At 30.7% G+C, this 22398-nt stretch overlaps 1 protein-coding gene across 4 annotated transcripts in view; it reads left to right on the forward strand.

The window, feature by feature from the left end:
• mahj (LisH and WD40 domain-containing protein mahjong) overlaps window positions 1-21316 on the forward strand; it is a 95360-nt gene extending 74044 nt beyond the window's left edge. For 3 of the 4 annotated variants that reach the window (XM_067269287.1, XM_067269286.1, XM_067269288.1), the window contains exons 22-38: window positions 2249-2355; window positions 3215-3424; window positions 3507-3748; window positions 3823-3898; window positions 3976-4037; window positions 8510-8576; window positions 10152-10223; window positions 12004-12060; window positions 13942-14024; window positions 14100-14184; window positions 16782-17015; window positions 18734-18827; window positions 18934-19032; window positions 19124-19197; window positions 20703-20789; window positions 20867-20975; window positions 21056-21316. In XM_067269287.1, the coding sequence (XP_067125388.1) occupies window positions 2249-2355; window positions 3215-3424; window positions 3507-3748; window positions 3823-3898; window positions 3976-4037; window positions 8510-8576; window positions 10152-10223; window positions 12004-12060; window positions 13942-14024; window positions 14100-14184; window positions 16782-17015; window positions 18734-18827; window positions 18934-19032; window positions 19124-19197; window positions 20703-20789; window positions 20867-20975; window positions 21056-21168 (1871 nt within the window). In that variant the 3' untranslated portion in view covers window positions 21169-21316. The remainder of the gene's footprint in view (window positions 1-2248; window positions 2356-3214; window positions 3425-3506; window positions 3749-3822; window positions 3899-3975; window positions 4038-8509; window positions 8577-10151; window positions 10224-12003; window positions 12061-13941; window positions 14025-14099; window positions 14185-16781; window positions 17016-18733; window positions 18828-18933; window positions 19033-19123; window positions 19198-20702; window positions 20790-20866; window positions 20976-21055) is intronic. The other variant, XM_067269289.1, reaches the window with a different exon arrangement.
• The last annotated feature ends 1082 nt before the right edge of the window (window positions 21317-22398 follow it).

Consider the following 22398-nt stretch of genomic DNA (forward strand, 5'->3'; position numbering starts at 1 on the left):
GCCTGTAATCCATGCAGGTAATAAAACTAAGTAATCCTTTCAGTTTTATCTATTCCAGGAATTCAGTAATGCATTTCCTACTACTTGAACAATTAAAAATGTTCGTGTGTTTGCATAGCTACCAAAAATTTGCTCAATATATCTGTGAAGTAAGCTCATTATAACCATGAGAAAATGTACAGAAATGCACGTAATTTAAAATTGTTAGAGCATTTTGCTTGTTATAACCAAGAACTCGTTATGTTTGAGTTTGACTGTAGCAAGGTAAATAAAAGTTGTTGGTTTCTGTAATTTTTATTGGGTTGTATTTTTATGCCTATTGTTTGGTGCATGATAATACAATGTCTCCACAAATTGCTTAACCTTTGTAAAATTAAATGGATAAATGAAAATGAAAAGTAACTCATATTCTTATGTTTGTTCTTTTCTGTGAACACTCTTTTCATTTTAATCAAATATTAATTTTATTGATACTTTCAGACAATAATTTGATATTCATCTTTTATTAGTCAGTAATTGATGAGAACAAAAGATCTTGATTTAATTAACAAAAAATGATCATCACACAAGTATGATATTAATTGTCCGTAGCTACATTTTACATCTTTTTGCTTCTATACTCTGTAAAAGATCATTTTCGTTTAAACAGATACATGAAATCTACATTTAAAATGTATTATGACATTGTTTTCTGTTATGGTAGAAAGTAAGTTAATATCTTTCTGACTACATCTGTTTAACATTAAAGATTCCACATATTTTCTGTTAGAGGAATTTTGTACAGTCAACTTCTATCATAGATAAAAATTTATATTTATACATATTTCATCTCAATTAGTGGAGCATGTAAAGTACATACCATAAATCATGGTTGGGCTATGGTTACGAGCAGTCGTAATGATATGTCTACGTTAGCACATTTAGGGTACAGATGTTTAACATTCTTCTGGTTAACCTTCTTTTCTCTAAGTTTTGAAGAACATTTACAGGTTCTTTTCGGAATGTATTCAGTAAATTTTTCATAAAAACATTCAAGTAAACATTTATTTACAGACATAATCTTAAACATAGCCATAGTTTATAATAGTTCACGCAGACTAAAGAAATAACATTATTCTTGGAGGGAAGCACAGAAATTCAATATTCTTACATTTTGGAATAATCTGTTTTTTTTTTTTTTTTTTTCAGTTTGCCACTTAATTTGGATATCTCACTAACTCCTCTACCATTAATGCTAACTTTTAGCTTCTTTGTATTTTAAATTTCCATGCATTTAAGCTAAGTTTGAACTCTGTTGACACTCCAATGTTCTCAGATGCTTCAAATTTTCATCAATTGACTTTCCAAAATTCTTCCTTCATTTTGTGGGAACAGTAATTTCAAGGTTACCTAATTCAGATTTTGAGTCTAAAATAAATACAAATAATCAATAATAATTATTCCTAGTCTAGCTTAGGACTTTTGCTACTTTCTAAATCAAACTTTCCTAATTTGAATTGTATTAAGTACTGTTGCAAGACTACTCTTGAATTTTCATTGTTTTAAAATGTAATAATTGTTTAAAATTAAATTTGTTATTTAAGCGTGTCTCAATTTTACTTTATTCATTTATGACATAGATTATTTTCTTAACTGTTTAAATGCTTAAATTATGAAAAATATAATATAGTAATTTATTCCTGAATATATTCTATTTGGAATATCTTTCTGACAATTATTTACGATGATATAATAAAGACCAACAACTGCCGAATTATCGGGCTAGCAAATGGCTATAGTAATATTAATAATTTAAGTTAATTTGGTACTAGAGTTAGGCGTTAGGCGCCATCTCTTGCTAAATTTAATAATTAGAATTTTAATTAAATAATTTAAATAAATTTAGGCCTAACCGGAAGAAAAGAATCGGCCCGAAGCGGGACTCGAACCCGCGACTTCTGCTATCCGTGCAGACACGTTACCAGTTACGCTACCCGGACCTTCGGTCCGATCTCCCCTTCCAGTTGATATAAGATTACCGTGATGATATAATATCAATACTGTCCATTTATTTTTATTTTTCCACACAATTCATTTCTATTGTTTCTAACTTCAATCTGATGAGAATTACACAAGTATGAAATACTCATTTTATTTATATAGACATAACTGATAATTAATTACATTGTTTATATAGCTTTTAGATTATTTGGAAGGGCAGTTAATGTTAAAACTTGTATTCAGTTTGTAAAAATGAAATTTGTTACAGGTTTTACAGATTCTGCAGCAACTTTGCAGAGAGAAGCAGCACTTCCATCCACTATGTTAAGGGTAACGTCATCATCGCTTCAACCAGTTACCACAGTTAGTAAAATGGTGAGTCATTGTTAATTCTATAACTAATGTTTCAAATGGCTTTTTTTTTAATTTAACGTCAATGGAAAAGTAAATAAAACACTCAGCACTTGTTTAGAAGCCAAATTGAGATCTCCGGATTAACGTTTTTGGAATTATATATTCCAACTTTAGATTCATACAATTTCAAAAAATCAAATAGAAAATAAACATTCAATTGTGTGAGTCACATTCTGCGATATGCCCAATTGGTGATATATATAAATAATGTTGTATGTTGCAATCAATGTTCAGTGTTCAATTTGAGTTTTTGAAATCATTTGGCTCTGAACCTGGCTATAGTATTCTTAAAACATTTATCCAGATTAAATCTCATTTTCATTTCTAAAAAATGCTACTTCTTTAATTTTTATATTTAAGAACAATGTTGGTAACAGGAATTGAACAGATATTTGCAAGTATTTATATGTAATTGCTTAATGTATATAAACTGAAATTGGAATGATTAATTTAATAGAGAAATACATTTTGATATGCCAGCAAATTTTATCCATTGTTTTAATATTAATCATTTTTATTAGTTTGATTTGAGATCTATTGATGTTAGGTTGATGATCAAGTGACTATTGAATAGATTAATTCTGTATATTGTATTTAAATTTATATTTCCTTAGAAAAAGTTATCAAATTCTTTTTTGCAGAGTTAATTTAATTGTCATTATTGTCATTTTTTTACATTTAATTCCCACTTTCTTTTCATTTTATGACTATAAACAAATAATTTGAGTCAAAATTATCAAGCATTCGTATAGTAAAATGCGGATGTAATTTTACTTAATTCAGTTTTTATTTATTTAAAAATTTCTGTTTATATTTATAGTCAAGACCCATTAGCACATCCGGTAACATATGCCATCAAACGAGTTCCATTCTATCACCAAATTCCACAATAACACATCTCCCAATTTCTAATTCGTCCGTACTTCACGAGCGACTTCAGTCGAGCGGAACTGGATGTACTAGTCCTTCGGTTAATTATTCATCTCCAAATTTACAAATTAAAATTCATCATCCACCATCAAGGTTGCAGGTAAAGATTTTTTTTAATTATTATTAATGGAGACTTTGAAGATTTTATCAATTAAAGAGTTTTATTTTGTTATATATTCCAGTGTGTAACACCAAAATCGATCAAAAATTCTGCTCTGCAGAAATCTCAAAGTTGTTCTGGAGAATATCAACCAACTCCTGTAATGAAACGTCAGTCGCAAGCTAAAGCAGTTTCGATAACGTCGGCTTCATCTTCATCTACAACAACAATCACTTTAGATTCAATAATTACAGAGTATTTAAGGAAGCAGCATGCCTTATGCAAAAATCCTGTTGTAACTTGTCCACCATTTGATTTATTTGTGTAAGTAAAGTTCATAATATATTAATTTTGATCCTATATAATACAGTTTCATGCAAATTATTTAATTCTTTCAGACCACATCAATGTCCTGAACCTCAATATAGAAATTCTGCTCCAATGAATATTTCGGCAAGGTTACAAAAAACAAAAGTAAATTTAGCCCTTATATTTGTTTGCTTTATTACATAATTTTAAATATAATACTAATAACACTTGTAACATTTTAGATAAATCCACCTTTTGGTGGATATGATGGAGCAACAATGAATAGAAAATTTGTTTACAGTAGGTAAGTACTTTTAATGTAAAACGAGTATTGCTAACATTTGTTTGTTTATTAACTCAAATATAGTTTCAATTTTTTGATGATATAAACTGGTAAAAATGAAGTAATTTCTATTATATCAACCACACACCTTTCACCAGCAACAATTTTTAATTCTGTAGCCCCATGCATGAAACATGTAACCCACAGATGCATTCAATTTAATAAAGTTAATGAATCATACCTTTATTGCATCACTACAGGTAAATACAAAATAATTATTTTTAACGTTAGCATTCGTCGATGTGTTTGATAGTAAAATTTCAGTACTGTTACATTACGTATATTAAAATACTAGAAATTCTCCTGTCAAGCATGGCAGGCTACTTTCTATGAGAAAGTAGAGATCGAAGAATTGAGATGAGTAACTAACATTTCTAAAAATTAAATAGCCTATGCCGCTCGTCGAAGCATAGTTAATGCACGATAATACATTTTAAACAACAGGCTCATTAGATCATTACTTCCGATTGGGTAATAGAATGCCATGTGGTCACTGTAAAAAAAGTTTTTTTTTAATTGTAGAAGTGACACAATGTAGCTATCTTCTTTTAGAGTTTAAATTTAATGAAGTAAGTTTAAATTACACCATTTGCCAAAATATTTTAAAATGCAACTCGAGAAATTCTGATATCAAGTATAAACTAAATGAGGTCACTGACATCGCTGAAGTGTAAGTGCGATTACTGATCTGAAATAGATTAAATGTTTATTCTACAGCTAATATTTCTGCAAAATAAGTAGCTTATACTTTTCATCAGATTGTAAAAGCAAAATTTCATCTGGATTGGATGAAAATTGCAGAAGTTATAAGGAATTCACACACATAGACAGTGACTTTTATATTATTAATGAGTGGCTTACAGAAGGATAACCTTCATGAAAAAAATCTATCCTGCAAGATACTATTAAAACCTATCTTTCTTTGGAAATTTTTATTCTTGTAGCTTTCTGGAGTTTGACAAGCTCCCCATGAATGTCTTGTCTTGACATTCATGTACTGTACACACTGTCCCGTATAGACAAAGTGTATTTGCTGTGACATTCTGACCACTTTGAAGGGATTTTTTCTGACTGACTACACAAGTTTGCACCGAGGTTCTAGAACAAATACAGCAGGCATTTTTTTCTTTTTCTCAATGACTCCAAATTTTTTGTCACAATCAAAAAATGTGTGACCTGGTGAAGAAAACTTATGTTCCACAGAGTCAAACATCTTGACATGAACAAAGTAGTGACAGAATAAGAGTAAACTCCTGTTTTATTCTGGCCCCTCGAAGAATCAGACTATGCAGTTAACATGTGGAAATTGAATCACCAGTATCTTTGATTTTGGTAATTATATAGTAGTTCAGACAGGACATGATTTCTTTAGTACCTCTGCAGGCTTGGTCTTTGACTACACAGACATGTTTTCATGATCTTGAACACAGAGATCATTCACAGCTGCCTGCTGTAAAACACTAAACTAGTGTTTATGTGAGGAGTAAGTAATGTCTATTGGAGATCAAAGACAATTACCTAGGTGTCGTTTCCTTTAGAAGCTTTATGAAAGTCATCTTTCATTGTGTCTTGGGCAACCTCAGTCTTTGTTAAGTCGAGTTCATGTTTATTCTCTAACTGTTTTTTTTTCTTCGTTGTATTAACTGCTTGAACTGTCACTATATTCATCGCATGTCTTACATGCATCTAAGCTAGAGTGTTTGAAATAAGAGTTAAACTCTATGATGAAAATATCAGAAAATGTCCTGAAGAACATTGGTTCTTGTGCTGCTGTTGTGTAATCCTCAATTTAAAGGTTAAATCCTTCTGTTGATTAATTCCGTAGATAAGTATTGTCTACGTGGGCTGTCTCTGCCTGTGTAGTGACTTCTGTATTTTGGAATTTCGTTGATGAATGCTCTCATAATATCTTCTTTATTTTCAGGAATCCTATTAAGCCTTTTATCATGTTTTCCACATTTTCAAGGTCTTTAATAAATTGTCAAAATTTAACTTATTTGCGGCTCTTCACAAATGATTGTGTTTGCTGTCTGCCATTTCTTCTGGGATTTTGTGGCTTACAAGAATCATGCATGGAACTGTGATATTGTACAAAAAGTATTTACTGGTTTATAATATCTCATAGAGACTTCAGTGACAGGCTTGTTTACACTATTCTCAACTGAAAACATTAATTCATATTATTTATACATGGATGTTTGTATTTATATATATATTTTTTATATTCATCTACTTATTGATTATATGAATGTATTTCTGCGTATTTTTTATTTCTATATTTTTATTCATTTCTGCTTAGAATATAGAATTTGAAAAAAATGTAGACCTATCAATTCCCACTGCCATTCATCTGTCTGTCTTTTCTTAATCTCAAGAATGGAGTTAGATAGATGAAAGTCGAGACTAGATATGGAAAGCTTAGGGGCAGAAGGCCCTGATTAACTATAAACAGTTTAACTTGAGTTCCAGTTTTGTTTTTACTTCACATAATTTCTATCATTTTATATATATATATATTCACTTAACAACTTGGTAATTACATGACCATTGTAAACTATTAATCTATCTACCATATTGTTAGTATCTGGTTTTGAAGCCGGACCGAATCTCTATAATATATCATGGACAGTTTGTTGTGGCATCATTCCTTATTCATCAGTTGTATTGGTTAACTTCATCATGATCAAGCCTGCCCATAATGGATGTAATTGTGGTCAATCATCTCTTCTACAACATGCTGGTGTCTCAAATTAATTAAATAATCAACCAACCCTTTGATGACAACTTGCTTTTATTTTTTTAATAATAAAATTATAAAATAAAAATTGTTGCTTTACATAACTCAAATTTATTTTTCAATGTCTAATGAAAATGCTTTATTAATTTTAAAGAATTTTCATTATTCAAATATTATGACTGGATCTCCAATGCAAATATAATTATATCAGTGGCATGTAGGTGTATCTAGGTTATGAAGTGAGTAAAAAGATAAAAATAAATGCTCAGTATTTACTTGAATCGTGAGTAGGAAAAAATTTATAACAGAACGAGCATTCTCTTCCTGTGCATTCCCAGGTTATGCCGCCGGGTTTTTGATGAATACATTTCTCATTTTTAAAATTGCATTCTTTATGTATTTATTAATAAATGAAAATTTAATTATAATTATCTTAATGGCCTCAATATACTTTTAAAAAATCGAATACAGGTAACCCCCGTATAACATGGCACTTCTATAGCACGGATTCACTCTAACATGGTTCGAGAATCAGGTAAAACCCTCGTACAATATGAGTAAAAACTATTAAAAGCGAACTTTATCTAATTTGAAAATAGGGAAATGCCCTTACAACAGTTCAATAAACACGATAAAGCTTTTAAGTACGAAAGATATCTCATTTGACATTTTTCATTCGAGTGCATACGTACTATCAGATTTTCATGCATAATTTTCGTGAACTATTAGTACTTAAGCTCAGTATGTAAATTTTCTTTTCCCGCCTTTTGTCGATACACGTGGTCTTTCTCGAAACTTGTTTCCGTGTTGCCAGATCTCGACGCTTCTGCTCTTGGTGTTGCCAGATGTTTTTCCCTTATTCCATACTTGCTTTATTCAGTCACCGGGTTTTAGGCATTGAACCGCACCTCCTACCGTTGGGACAGTCCACACCTTTTCAAGTATATTTTAAGACTTTAATTGTGTCTCATTTTTGGCTACATAGATTAAAAATTTTCAGTTAATAGTGCTTAGTGATGACAAAGAAAACATTGTTTAATTTATATTAATATGTATCACTTCTTAAGAAAATTTTAATAAAGATATTTATCTTATTTATGAAATATAATAGCATGTTTTTTAATTTTTGGAACCTAACCCCCCTTTTCATATTAGTTCTTTGTTTCATATAACACAGATTCGCATAACACGGCAATTTTTTGTAACGTAACTCCCGTGTTATACGGGGGTCACCTGTACTCATTAACTTAATCATTTGATACTCTGAAAGCTTTATATAATTTCTAAAACATCATATGAGGAAACTTGCGTCATAAGAAATGATTTATATTATTATTTCCAATTTGAAACGATATATGTAAGGAAGTATCTACAGGAAATTAAAAAAATTACGTAGTAATATATATTTTAATTATAATTTTTTAGTAATGTAGCTATGTTATAGTTTCTTGTAAACTCAGTTGAAGAGTCTGTCAATAAAATATTAATCTTTAAAACTGGCTAGTTGACTACCAATAAATTTATTAAATACTAGAAATCTGTTACAATTAAAGATTACTTTATATATAATTAAGACTACACACTTCACACAAAAGAAAATTATAAAATGTTTACACATGATGTTGCATTGTTTGGTTTAATTCTTGAATCTATTGCTCTGTTTTAAATTATAAAATTAAATTTTAATTTATTGCAGGTTTCGTCCTGTCAGGACTTACAGGGATGCAGAAGGAAGTAGTAATTTTACATGCTGTTCATTTTCTGTAAGTGTATTGCTTGTATTCTTTGTTTAAAATTATATTAAAATATATATATTAAAAACATATGATAAAAAATATCATAAAATAAGTTAAATATTAATAAATTACTATTTAATACAATGGAATCTGGTTAACTCCGAAGCGTTATTTACTCAGTCATTTCTTCTATGTTAAATGAAACTGGTTAACTCAAATGGGTCTTTGATACAGTATTTTTATTACCTTTCCAGAATTTTATAAATAAATTTATCCATTTATAAAATTAATATTAAGTAAATAGTATGTATATATGCAGTGGTGATATTCGGCGGGTTCGCACAGGTTCGGCCGAACCCGTTGTTAAAATTTTCAGTTTCCCGAACCTTGTTAAACACACGGAACATTTCTCAGTGGGTTTGTTTTTTTTTAAAAAAATATATTAAAATATGCGTATTATACTCTGTAATACTACTAAACTAGAGCCTTATATCCCGTTCGTACCGAGCATTTCAATCTAGATTGTGAGCAAGGTCAGAGAGTATGTCTTGGTGCGATCTCTCTCGACCGTTTCAATCGAGGTTTAATCGCGATCGATTCAAGAGAGTTCTTGAAAGTAGATCCAGTCATAAGAGAGATCCCAGAATGCCACGCGCGCGAGATAATACAAGATGGCTGTCGAACACGTGTCGGGCTATGGACAGCGAAAGAAAAAGTATAATGTATCTCGAGAGATGATGACACGTGTGTATTTCCAGAAGCGCCATTTCGCAGTAAAGATTACCCCTGCCTAAAAAAAAAAAACATCGACAGCCCTAAAACATTATCGTTACCGTCCCTTCCCCCATGGCTCATTACGTTCCAAGTACGCCACTGATTGTTAGATATACGGTTGCAAGAAAAGGTATTGTATTTATTTCTATTCAAAACTTCTATTTCATTTGTCGGTGATTGTCAGGGAAAAATTTTCTGCTAGCGAACCCCTTGTTAAATATTTCGAATATCACCACTGTATATTTGTATATACCTACTATTATGTATATTATATACAATATATACATGCATGAAAATTTAATCATTCCAATAATTTATTACTATCAATTTTCAGTTTTTGTAGAGGACATATTGCAGTACATAATAAGAACACTATGCAAATATTTATATTTTAAATTCTTTAATATTAAAAATCTATATTTATTCAAAGAATATCTGTATTTATAAGTGAAAAAATGATTATATTCTATCTTAATAATTGATTTAAATGTGTATTAATATAATTAAAGATACGATTAAATGAAATGCAACATTTAACAAATACTATATCCAGATTCATTCATTATAGAGGGAATGTTTTATGTACAACGAAACTTATTCGTGTAAAATCTTAATTTTATTTTATTTTGTTGTATGGCATTATATTTCTATTAACAATTTGGGAATTATCAATATTTGTAAAGTCAAATATACAATAATCCAAACTAGAATCCATAATTTTTTTTCCTTGTTATAATAAATAAGTTAATCGCAAAGTTTTTATTAGAGTAATATTATTATAACATAACAAAAATAAATAAATATCAGAATTTTTATTTTTTATTTCAGAAAACAGATCAATTTTTATTTTTGGGAACATTTGTTGGCGAATTAAAAGTTTATAATATTCATACAGGAAGTGTAAGTATAAGGTTTCAAATCGTTTTGATTTACTATTTAAATATTTTAAAAATAAATTCAGTTGGAAATGATTTTGTAATATATAATCTTAAAACTGTTTTACTGCGTATCTGATATAACAGAGCTGTATTGTTTGCTGGCACAAAATGGTACAGTCAATGATGTCATTTACTTTACCAGAAAAATTTAATACCTTGAAAAAGTCAAATCTATATGTAGTACAGTAGACCCCCCTATAACACGGTAGAAAAGTTCCGTGTTATATGAATCCGTGTTGTACGATTCACTTAAATACAGGAGCCAATCACAGCCCGGCACACGGGCTGTGATTGGCTCCTGTATTTAAGTGACTCGTACAACACGGAACTTTTCTACCGTGTTATAGGGGGGGGTCTACTGTACAACTGACACTCTGTAGCTCAAAGTGCAAGGGACAGAGAAAAATTTCTGAGTTATGGAATTATCATTGTTTTAATAAGATTGTAAATATCACAGTACGGACAATATAGTTACAAGGTCTCGAATAATGGAATCCTATAGTCTGGGAATTGCTAAGTTTCCAGATGTGGGCTTTCTATCCTGGAGCACAATGATCATTAGAGGGATTATATACATCTTTGATGTATTGTAGTTAATTTTCATGACAAAATAAAATCAACCTGTCAAGAAGGAAAAAAAATTGTGACAAGTTTTATCAAACAGGTAGTACACACACAGCCAGAACTCACAGTATCTGAACAAACAACAAAAAAGTGGCAAGGCTCAATTAAAACAGTAACTGACACTTGTATAAATGAAGATAAAAATTCATAATAAGGAGTAAAAATTAAGTCATTTTCTGATTTGAGTTCAATATCACTCTTGAAAATACTTGGTAAGTAAATTTTTTTTTTGTAATGCCAATAGACAGTTGTCATTAATTTTGTAGCATCACTCTGTAGCTTAACAGGAAACTCTTACTTGTTGACTTCATAGTCAATTGTCAACTAATACTGTGAGAAAGATGACATCACAGTAGGCTTGCACATGGTCCCTATATCTCCAAGCTGTGCCATGAAAAAAAGATGTCAACATTAGTGGTAATTGAGATGTAATCAAGTTTATAACCAAATCTATATAAATAAAAATGTATGTGTTCATTTGTTCTTAATAGCTAATCTCCAAAAGTTCTTCACCAATTGCTTTGAAATTCTGACACAACATTGCATTCGAATATGCGTGTATTTTTATATAATATAGATGTCGAAATCCCTCCACGGGAAAGAGGGACAAAATTAAGGCGTACCGTGAAGAACCGGGCTGCTATTATACTATTTTAGATGCGATTTTTTGCGTTTTAATAGGGTGTGCCAAGAGATTGTACACTAAGAAGGGATTTTTCGAAATCCTCCCCGGGGAGAGAGTTATACATTTATAATAGATACATTTTGAGCCACAGCAACGCGTGGTGGGTACTGCTAGTATATTTATATGAATACATAAATAATAAAGTAATAATACTCTACATTTATGTATTAGTTTTTAAACCAGGTAAGTCTTAAGAAAATATAATTAATCACAAGTAAATTTTATAAAAATTGATTTATAAACATTTTCATAGGCAGTGTGTTTTCTCTCTTTTTGTCTGCAGATCAAAAAGATAAATATTATCTTCTTTTATGATTCAGTAATTCAATAAACTATAAATGTTTAATGGCAAAAATATTTCCTCTTACAAAATTTATTTTAAATATGAAGATTAATAAATTTTATAAAATGGTTTTTTTTTATATATATATAGGAAGAAGTAACTTATGCATGTCATGAATCAGAGCTGACACATTGTGAACCATCAAGGGTAAGATTAAAGAAAATATTGTGTCCTATTTATTCTGGAAGTTCTATCTTAATTATTTTGTAAAAAATATTTAATTAATGTATTTAAATATACCAGGGATGATCAATAATCAGCATAAAACATAATGAATACATTTTCTTTTATATGTAATTGCCCTTATTGTTGAGACATTTATCACACTGTCTTGCCAGTCTCATGATTCTGTGTTCAAAAGCAAAGTGTGGACAGCAGCATTCCATATAAACTCAGTCAGATTGAAATCATCTACCATTTCACACTTTTTCGGCTAATCAAAGGCACAGAAGTTTCCTGGTCTTTACTTGGGCTAGGCTTAGTTTGGGTTGTCTATAGATATCTGTAATGTGTTGACAAATTTCTATAGGTACCAGTTTCTTTTACAGTTAGGAACCATATTATGGTACTGTACATTACTTTAGATGCTTGCATTCTGCCACTTCTGACTTTGGCATTTTGTTTTGGGATTGTATTCAAAGATCTACAATTTGTAATCTGTCGTCACATTTTCAAGAAAATGTTTATTGCTCCATATCCATTTTAAAGGTTTTTGCACAGTTTTTGTGATGCTTTTTTTGCTGCATTGTGAGGTCTTTTTGATCCAACTTTGCATGCTCAACTCCTGTGTCAAAATCTCATGAATGGTGAAGCAATTCAGATTCATCTCACTACTGATCATTTGTATTCTCAACCATCAATATGATCTCATGAGTGTCTTAACTTTTTCCATGTTATTTATTTTTAGTAAACACAATCTTCCTCAGTGGGCTTGATCTTTTACACTTTTATGATCCTCTGCAAATACCTTCTGTCATTTGAACACTTGTGCCTTGGATAATGAGTGATGTCCATTGATCCATTTCACTTTTTTGTATATTTGTGTTCCATTTTCAAAAAGTCTCGCACAGGATTTAATCACATGACATTCTAAATGCCATTGTTCCATTTCCATAACTGAACACTTGTACAGTACATTCACTACAGTAAATCACTCTAGAACAAAACATCCTACCACTGATAAATTGCAACTTGAACTGTAGGTCAAGTAGACTGTTTTTTCAAATACAGTACATTGGTTGTGTGCCTATAATGTTGTCACTTTGTACACTACTTACAGTGTTTATTACTTTCCTGCTATAATTCATAAACCACCAGACACTGGTTGTTAGTCCTTGATGTGTGTCTCATTGATGGGCTGGCAGCATGGAGTTTTTAGGATTTTCTTCATGTGTTTACACTTAAATAGGCATCGGTTTTCTATAGAATGTCCCCATGAGATACTTCTTCTGTTGACAGATCATCTTAATGTTGCATTGTCTTTAAAATTTTCTTATCAGTCAATAAAATGATAAAGCTATTTATTTTAATTCTAAGTTTCTTCTTTTTTCACAGTCTTCTATAATACATTCAATTTGACAAATTTCAATTTAAATCTTCTCTCTGTGACTTTTGTAAGTGCATAAAACTTTACATTTAATTAATGAATTGATGAGAATAAAATTCTTCCATGATAAAATATAGTTGCCACCTACCATGGGATCAAGGTTTGATCTCAACCCACATACCATAATTTATCATGGCAGTTTAGATCAAAAAACTGTTTTTTTTCCCCTCATCCATGCTGGCAAATCCAATTGTGAATCAGCCCTCATAATAGGTATAATTGTGATCTCCCATACAATATTAAAATAATATTTAAATGCTGTTATTCCATTCAGAATCTTAGTAATCTGCTGCAATATTCCAAGCTTTCTGTATATTAAATGCTTTTTTATAATTCAGTTGAAATTTAACATTGTTAATAATTCAATGCATGGCATTGGAATCGATTTTAATTAAAAATTTTTATACGTAAATGATTTTCAGGATGGAAAATTGTTGTTGACATCGTCGGCTTGGAGGCGTCCTCTGTCTGCTCTGTGGACTTTTACCGATACCTTTGAAATGAAGTAAATTTAATATTTTCAATTTAACATTTAAATAAATTATAGCATTTTAATAATCTTTATTGTTATTTATGGTAGGCACTCATTTGAGGAGGATTATTACATGGAATTTAGCAAATTATCACAAGAAAGAATTGTAGGAACGAAATATGAAACTGCTCATGTAAGTATTGATATATGTTTTAATACAATGCATTTTTGCTAATTTGAATTGCCACTTAGTTCAAACCTCTTTTTTCTCCTCCTTTTTCTTTTGCTAAATGTTCCAGTTAAAAAACATGAAATAATTGTAAAACGAATACATATTTATTTCAACATAAATATAAGTACCACATACAATACAGTAGATTTCAATAACATAAAATGGAAGGGACAGAGAAAGTGTTTCGAGTTAGTGATATTTCAACGATATCACAAATATAACAATACAAATAATATAGTTAGACTTGAATACATCATATTTTATTATATATTTTAGATTCATTTATGTATAACACAACAATTGTTATTAGTGAAAAAATTTTGTTGTGAGTTTGTCATTGACAATTCATTGCTTCTTGCTTGTAATGTTTTTGACGAGTTGACCATCTGAAAAGTGTTAACTCCTTAAAAACTTCGGAGCTTTTTTGCTTCCTTATGTGTAGGGAGAGCAGGATTCATTTATTACTTGTCTTAGTTGTCGTTTCTTGTGCTTGGTTTTTAGTTTGGCACTCGTGTTGTCTTTAGATGAAAATGTCTGTAGACAGCTAAGTCATTGTCAACTTTGGCAACTTCTTCAAATCACATTTCATTCAATGCCATAAGGAAATTGGCCCAGTCTTCTTTGATGTAGATGATGGGAATTCTGATTTACAATCAAATTTCATTTATGTTCTTCTCAGTTAAATTTCTCAGTTGTATGTTTTTCACAATTATATGCTAAATATGTTTTACACTGTACTTTCTCCATTATAAAACACCTCAGTTATACATTTTCTATTTATATGATTTTGCACTTTTATATACTTATTTTATATTTTATTTATAAGAAGTCATATTTTTCAGTACTCTAGAGCACTTTTTTCTCACTTAAAATGGAAAAATTTAAAGCAATGATTTAAAAAATTAAAAAGCAAAATATGTATTCACTTAATGTTTGTCCGCAATGACAATGAATTGCCAACAAAAGGCTGAGCAAATAATCTGTAAAATGCAATGCAATTTCTGGCATATTTTCCCATTTAGCAAATCACTTCCCTGTACATAAATCAGTTTTTTAAAAGTACGGCTTAACTTTACATTATTTTACTTTTCCTTTTAAATGTTCAAATGTATTATACAATAGTAAATTGAAACTTTTGTTAAGAATTACAAGTATAAATTCATTAATGCCAATCAATCTGCCAAATTATTTGTCTATTTTTGGACTAAGTTAATAATCAGTTACTGATTAATAGACAGATATGGTCCATCTTGTATTAATTTTAATAATACAAGAATTTAAATAGTCAAATTAATTAGTAACTAATCATTAAAATAGCCCAAAAATAGCCTGCTAATTCATCAGATTGTTTGGCATTAATCAATTAAAATCAGGTTATGAATTGTTAGTACAAATTTAGTTGTACTGCACTGTACTTTTGTGATGGTTATACTCTGAAAGTAGTTTCACTAGTATTTTAATTTCCTTGAAAAATGTTTAAATGGGATTTAACTATATTTGTAATGGTGTTTGTAGATCTTTGTTTCCAGCTTTGTTAATCATTTGCATTGTACAACTCATTACTCGCCACACGGAATTACTTTCAAAAAATTACGTACCCAGAACCTTTTACGGTGTGGTAACTCATAAACATTGTCACACAAATGTTTTCGAATCCCTTCTGGGCTCTGCTTTAGGGTCCAAATCATTTCTAGATGGATGTTTGATCACCGTTAAAAATTCGTTCGATTGGCATGTTGTTGAAATATCAGTTCGATCGTAATTTCAAAAGGATTTACAAAAAATTCACGTCGCGCATGCGCGACAAGCCAGCCCGTCCGTGTATAGCGGGTTGACTAGAGTGCTTAAGAGAACATATTTAATTTCTGCATAATTTAATAAAGCATTTGTTGTCACATACATTAAGAAATGTCTTAATTACTTTATTTTATGGTATATAAGATGCAACTTTTGTCAAACAACAAGACAAAAAATCAACCTGTGGCTTATATGTGAAGTTGTGATTTCCCATAGGCTTATGGATTCACCAAATAACCTTCAGTAAATCTACAGATAACCTCTACCTATGCAACTGTTGAATAAAAATGTTATTATTTAATTTTAAACTCCTCTTTTTCCCTGATAAGTAAAAGTGCACATTCTATTTTTACTTTCTTTTTCAACCAGAATACGGTAAAAAATTTTTTGGGGCCGAGTGCAAAAGGGACAATGGCATAAATACACAAAATACTTCTTCATAACTATCCTGAGCCGAAATGGAGTGCAGTTTTTTATGCCATAAAATATGAAAATGCATTTTAATATGTTCATCATGTTGTTATTACTTATTAAATTTTTAGTAGTAATTTCATATTTTTATATATATTGTATTTTATTTTAATGATTTAATTTATTTTGATACACCTCTGATTTCTTCAGATTTTTTAAGTAGTCTGTATTTTAACGTTAATAAAATATATCATTTGGTAAAATTAACGATCTGTGAAATTCCTGACGTAATTTTATTTATTTAAAGCAGTTTTTGATGGTTGAAACTTATAAATCTTTGTATTCTTTAGGTGTATGATACGGCAACGGGTCAGCTAATAGTGACGTTACGCGATCCAGATTTATGTAACAATTACACAAAAAACCGAGCCACTTTTGATCCGTCTGACGAGCTTGTTCTTTCTGATGGAGTTCTGTGGGATGTGAGGAGTGGAAAACACATACACAAATTTGATAAATTTAATCCTCATATAAATGGTGTATTTCATCCAAATGGATTGGAGATAATATGCAACTCTGAAATTGTATCTTTTTATGTTTTAAATTTTACCTTTAATATAAATAAATTTGCAAGTTTATCCGTATATTGTTCTTGTCAAAGATTTATAACAAAAGTTTAAAATGGTAAATGTGTAATATGTATATCTTTTGAAATACTGTAGGATTCGTTCTACCGTGTTGTCAAAAGTCAAATTTTATATTAAAAAATATAAAGTTTATTCTTTACAATTGTTTTAGTTCAAGTTAAACTAGCCACAGTGGCTGTTAACTTAATAAAGCAAACAATACATCATTAATGGAGACTAATAGTTTGGGAAATTCATACATTTTTAACCCAGTTAATAGGCTGTTTTCAAGCATAAAAGAGTGTAAAAGAAAGCCTGGTTTGTGATAAGAAATAAGAGAGAGAATAAACAACTGAAGGAAAGTGGATATGATGTCTTTAATCTTTTGCACCATTTGCTAACATTGTAATCCACTTTCTCATAATTGTTTATTCTATACCATCTTTCCTATCCTAATTTCCTTATATTCTTTTACTACTACAGATGGATTATTAACAGGATTGAAAATGTCTGCATTTCCTTAAACCAGTGATTCTCAACCACTGTGCCGCGGCACTTTAGTGTGCCGCGAGATTTTTGAAATGTGCTGCCACTGCGAATACTCGTACATAAGTGGCGTCAGACAAGTAGTTCAATAGGTTCTACCTTCCTAGGGTGCATTTGGAAATTGTAACCGGTGTTACCGGTAACTGCCAGTAGTTACCAAAGTGTTTAGACAATGTGACCTAAATAACCAACCGCGTTTAAAAATCACTGTTATGATGTCGTGCGGTACTTACCGAAGTAACTGTGTGTGCCGCCAAATTTTTAAATTATTAAAAGTGTACCGTGATGAAAAAAAGGTTGAGAATCACTGCCTTAAACTGTTACCCACTGTTAAAAGCTTATTGAGTAAGGATTTTAGGATAGTTAATCGTCAGAATTAACTAAAAACAATAGAAGTACAGTAGAGCGTCGATAAGTGGAACCAATTGGGGACTGGGGTCCTTCCAGTTAATGATTTGTTCCAGTTTTCGACTTTGTACGAAAAAATACATTAACCTGTCCGATGTTCAAATTTTTCTCCGTCGCGTGTCGCTTCGTGTTGAATTTTCGTCGATTTTAAGCCTAACGAAAATTTTTATAATAATCATCGAGGCTATCGTATCGTTAAAAATTATTTCTGCATTTTGTACAAACAAAATAAATATATTAAAGAATATAAAAAACATGAAAATTATACTTTAGAAGTAAATTTAGTATCAAAAACATTCGATTCGGCACGACACAGTCCGACTGAAAATCGTTCCACTTTCCGGCCATTCCACTTACCGACGTTCCACTTACCGACGCTCTACTGTATGTGGAAATAGAATAATAAAGAGTTAATGACTCCTAGCACCAAGCTGTTTTGATTTTATATTTGCTAGTTTAAAATTATCTTTATATAATTGTGGTCATAATGGTCAATCTAATAATGAGACTAGGTTATTAAAAAAATAAATTCAGGCAATAAAGTAATTAAATTTCCATAAAAACTACTAAAGTTTAATTAGATTACTTGCAACTGTTTCGTTTTTGATAGCAACTATTTCATTAGTATATGTTTGAATTTGATTAGGATGAATGTGCACTTTTTATTATTAATTATCAAACATTATATTTAAAAAATAAGATTTCTTAATAATTAAATACAGTGGGACCTAAAAACTTTTCATCTTCTTCATACTGTGCCTGCATTGGATCAGTGTCAAATTACATTCAATCATATAGGAGATGTCATTTATGGAGGTAACAAAACAATTTTATTACACAAATTGTTTGAAAATTTATATAAATATGAAAAAAATGACTTAAAGGTTTAATAATCAACAAATAATTTTTCTTTTACCTGCAGCAATGCTAGAAGAGGAGGCAGAAATAGATGAAGATCAGCTGAAAAGTCCTTATGGTTCTTCATTTCGTACATTTGATGCAACTGATTATTCAAGCATTGGTAATGTATTTTATTCAGCTGTATTATAATAGATAATTTATTTGATTCCAAATTGTTTTCCAGTTTTAATAATTCTAAAAATTTTCTGTAGCCACCATCGATATTAAAAAGAATATATTTGATCTTGCAACCGATCAGTCTGATTGTTTCCTTGCAATAGTTGAGGTAATTTTATTTTATTTTATTTATTAAAATAATTTTTATATATATAAGGGGCAGTCAGAAAGTTTTCGGAATTTACCTACAGTTAGAAAATGCAATATAAGGTAAGGTTATGCATTTCTGTGGCGGGAAGCTCGGCATGTCTAATCGCAGTGTGATAATGCTCGTGCAAGTTTAAACTTGCACGGTCATTACTGTAGCGTCTTTGTTGGGCATAACTGGTTATCGCTTGGCGTAACGTCTCGGTTTGAGCAGCGTGCAAAAATCAAATTCGTGTGAAAATTGGGGAAAACTGTTGCAGAGACGCTGTCGGTCCTGCAGCAAGTTTATGACGAAGTGGCACGGACAGTGGTTTCTCTATCACGACAATGCACCCAGTCACACATTGCTTGTCGTGCAATAATTCCTCGCCGACAAAAGCATTCCCGTCATCACCAGTTACCTTACTCTCCGGTAATTGCTTTCAGTGCTTTTTGCTGTTCCTTACTCTCAAAATGAACATGTTTCACAAGCAGGGAGGACATCATATCAAATATGACTGCCCAACTTCAGATGATTTCAAGGAAGCATTCCACACCTGCTTTCAACAGTGGCAGGATCAATGGAACAAGTCTGTCTGTGCGGGAGGGGCCACTTTGAAGGTGATTAGGTCTGCATTGCTATATCTCGTGCCACTATAGTACAAGATTGCAATTCTGGGAACTTTTTGACTTCCCCATGTATTAAATTTTAGATTATAATTGCAAAGGCTGGAATAGTAAAGGTATAACATTGCCAGGTTTAACTCTTTCTGTTCTGTGGGTGCTAAGATGGTAATTTATTTAATTTAAAATATATGCTTTCTACCTCAAATTAATAGTGTCTTGCCCCTGTACATCATACTTTTCCTGTTAGCAATTGAGTCTTGCCGGTCATCTATCTAACTCTTGTCCGGAGAAAATTTTTTAATTGAAATAACATGACTTCCAATTTGCACTGGAAGTTCACATATAATTAATTAGGGCCTCCTGCCCTTAAGCTTTTCATATCTCGTCTCGGCTTTCATCTGTTTAACTTCATTCTCGAGATTAAGTAAGGACAGGCAGTCAACAATGGGAATTTATAGGTATACAATTAATTCAAATCGCAATCCAATGATTACAAGACAGAACAAATTTTTAAAAATGTAGTAATAATAATAATGTGTTTGAGATAGCAGCTTAACCTATGTCTACTGCTTACCTCTGGACAAATTATTTAGTATTTAATTAATTACATAATCATATTATAACGTGCTAATTCGGCAGTTTGTTTGACTTTAACTATAAATTGGGTTTTTGAGTTGTTCGTATACTAAACAAGTTCTTGTTATGGTATAATTGTCATAAATTGCTTTTATTATTCCTAGTCTCTTTAGATTTATATAATAAAATTCTATTTAATGTTATTTTTTCTTTAAACACATTAAATATGACATATTAAGTGATAAATTACGAACTAAACTATTCGTTAAATTTTACATAAATTAGAACCAAACTGCCAGAGATAGTCTTACAAGTACAGAAAGCATCTGTCGTCTTTACGAAGTGGGACGTTGTAGGGAAGAAGACGACGAGGTTTGCAAAACTTTTGATAAACGTAATAAATTATCACTATTTGAATCAAATTACTTATAATTCTTTAAACTTATTAGGATGCCGAAGAAGACGACGAAGAGGAATCGGACGATTTAGACGACGACGACAGCGAAGACGACGATGCAGACGCAGACGACGCAGACGACGACGTGGAGGATAACGATGGTAGCTTAATATTTTAAAACGAAAGTTTTATTTTAAATATTTAAGGACATTATTTAATTCAAAACAAATAAATTTTTCAGCAGAACCAGAAAATCTAGAGAACGATAACGAAGATGGCGTCGAGGACATGCTCACTTCGACCGAAGAAGAATCGGACGACGATAACGTTCTATTTGCACTAAATACAATTTAAACATTATTTATAAATGTATAGACAATTTAGTTGTCCTATGGACAACTTAAAAGTATTTTATTTGTTATTGTTGGATGTATATAATGTTAAAAATTTCATACATTTTTAAACTTTGTATATACTTTGTATGTACAGTAATTTGAAAAATAAATCCAGTATTGAATTTCTTAAAAACTAATAAGACTTCTCTTACAGTGTGAACATAACACAAATTGTACAATTTTTATTTGCAGAAAATTCAAAATGTTATCTCTCCAGTCTGTACGTTGTGTTTTTGCATCACAACAATTACAGCCAGTTCACCACATTTTCAAAGTCTACTCTTTAAGTAAACTTTATATAAAACATTTTCCCCATAGAAAATTTTGATTATATACTTTTAACAATAACAATGTGTATAAAATATGGATTGTTTGATTGCGCATTAAAATTTTCAATTATTTTTTTATATACTGGCAGCTTTGAAATTTCGATCCAAAGATATAATTCGGAAGATAAATTACAAATACGAACACAACCGAAACCCAATACGTAGCAAATAGACACCCACAATTGCCGTAAATAATCGAGTTATACCCAATTATTTACAGCAGTTGTCTATCTGAAGATAAATTATACGAGATCTTTTATTTCTCATTCCAGTCAATTGACTAATTATGGATTATTCTGTCATTGGACCTTTGAAATTATTTATAATAATTCAAGTAAGACTCGGTTTGTTGATTCTAGTGTCGACTGTGCAGTTCTACTATTGTAAAGGATCCTTATTGAGCTGCAGTTTTCAAATTACGTATCTATAAATTCCCGTTGACGGCTGTCTGTCTGTTCTTCCTCGATCACAAAAACAGATAGATGAAAATCGAGACCAGATATGGAAAAATCAAAACTATATAAAAACTTATAGTCTTAACTAGAAGTCATGTTATTTCAATTTCCGGAATGGTGTTAGACGACTGCCACGACTTGTTATCCAGAAAAATATGATTTATGGGGGCAAGAAGACACTACTAAAATCGAGCGAATATATTAAATTAAAAATATTTTAATTTCATAATTTAACATGGTTTGGATGGAAGCATCATTCCTCACCTCGTGAATCCTCACTTACGAGGTACGGTGGACGATTCTTTCATCCACATCATCAATTTTTAACTTGCTTATAATAGCTGTATACACAATACATAATAGAATACTGTAACAGAGAAAAAATTGAAAATGGTATTAATAATA

This window comes from Centruroides vittatus, unplaced genomic scaffold (assembly GCF_030686945.1).
Source record: "Centruroides vittatus isolate TY-2023 unplaced genomic scaffold, ASM3068694v2 contig_349, whole genome shotgun sequence".
Taxonomy (NCBI): Eukaryota; Metazoa; Arthropoda; class Arachnida; order Scorpiones; family Buthidae; genus Centruroides; species Centruroides vittatus.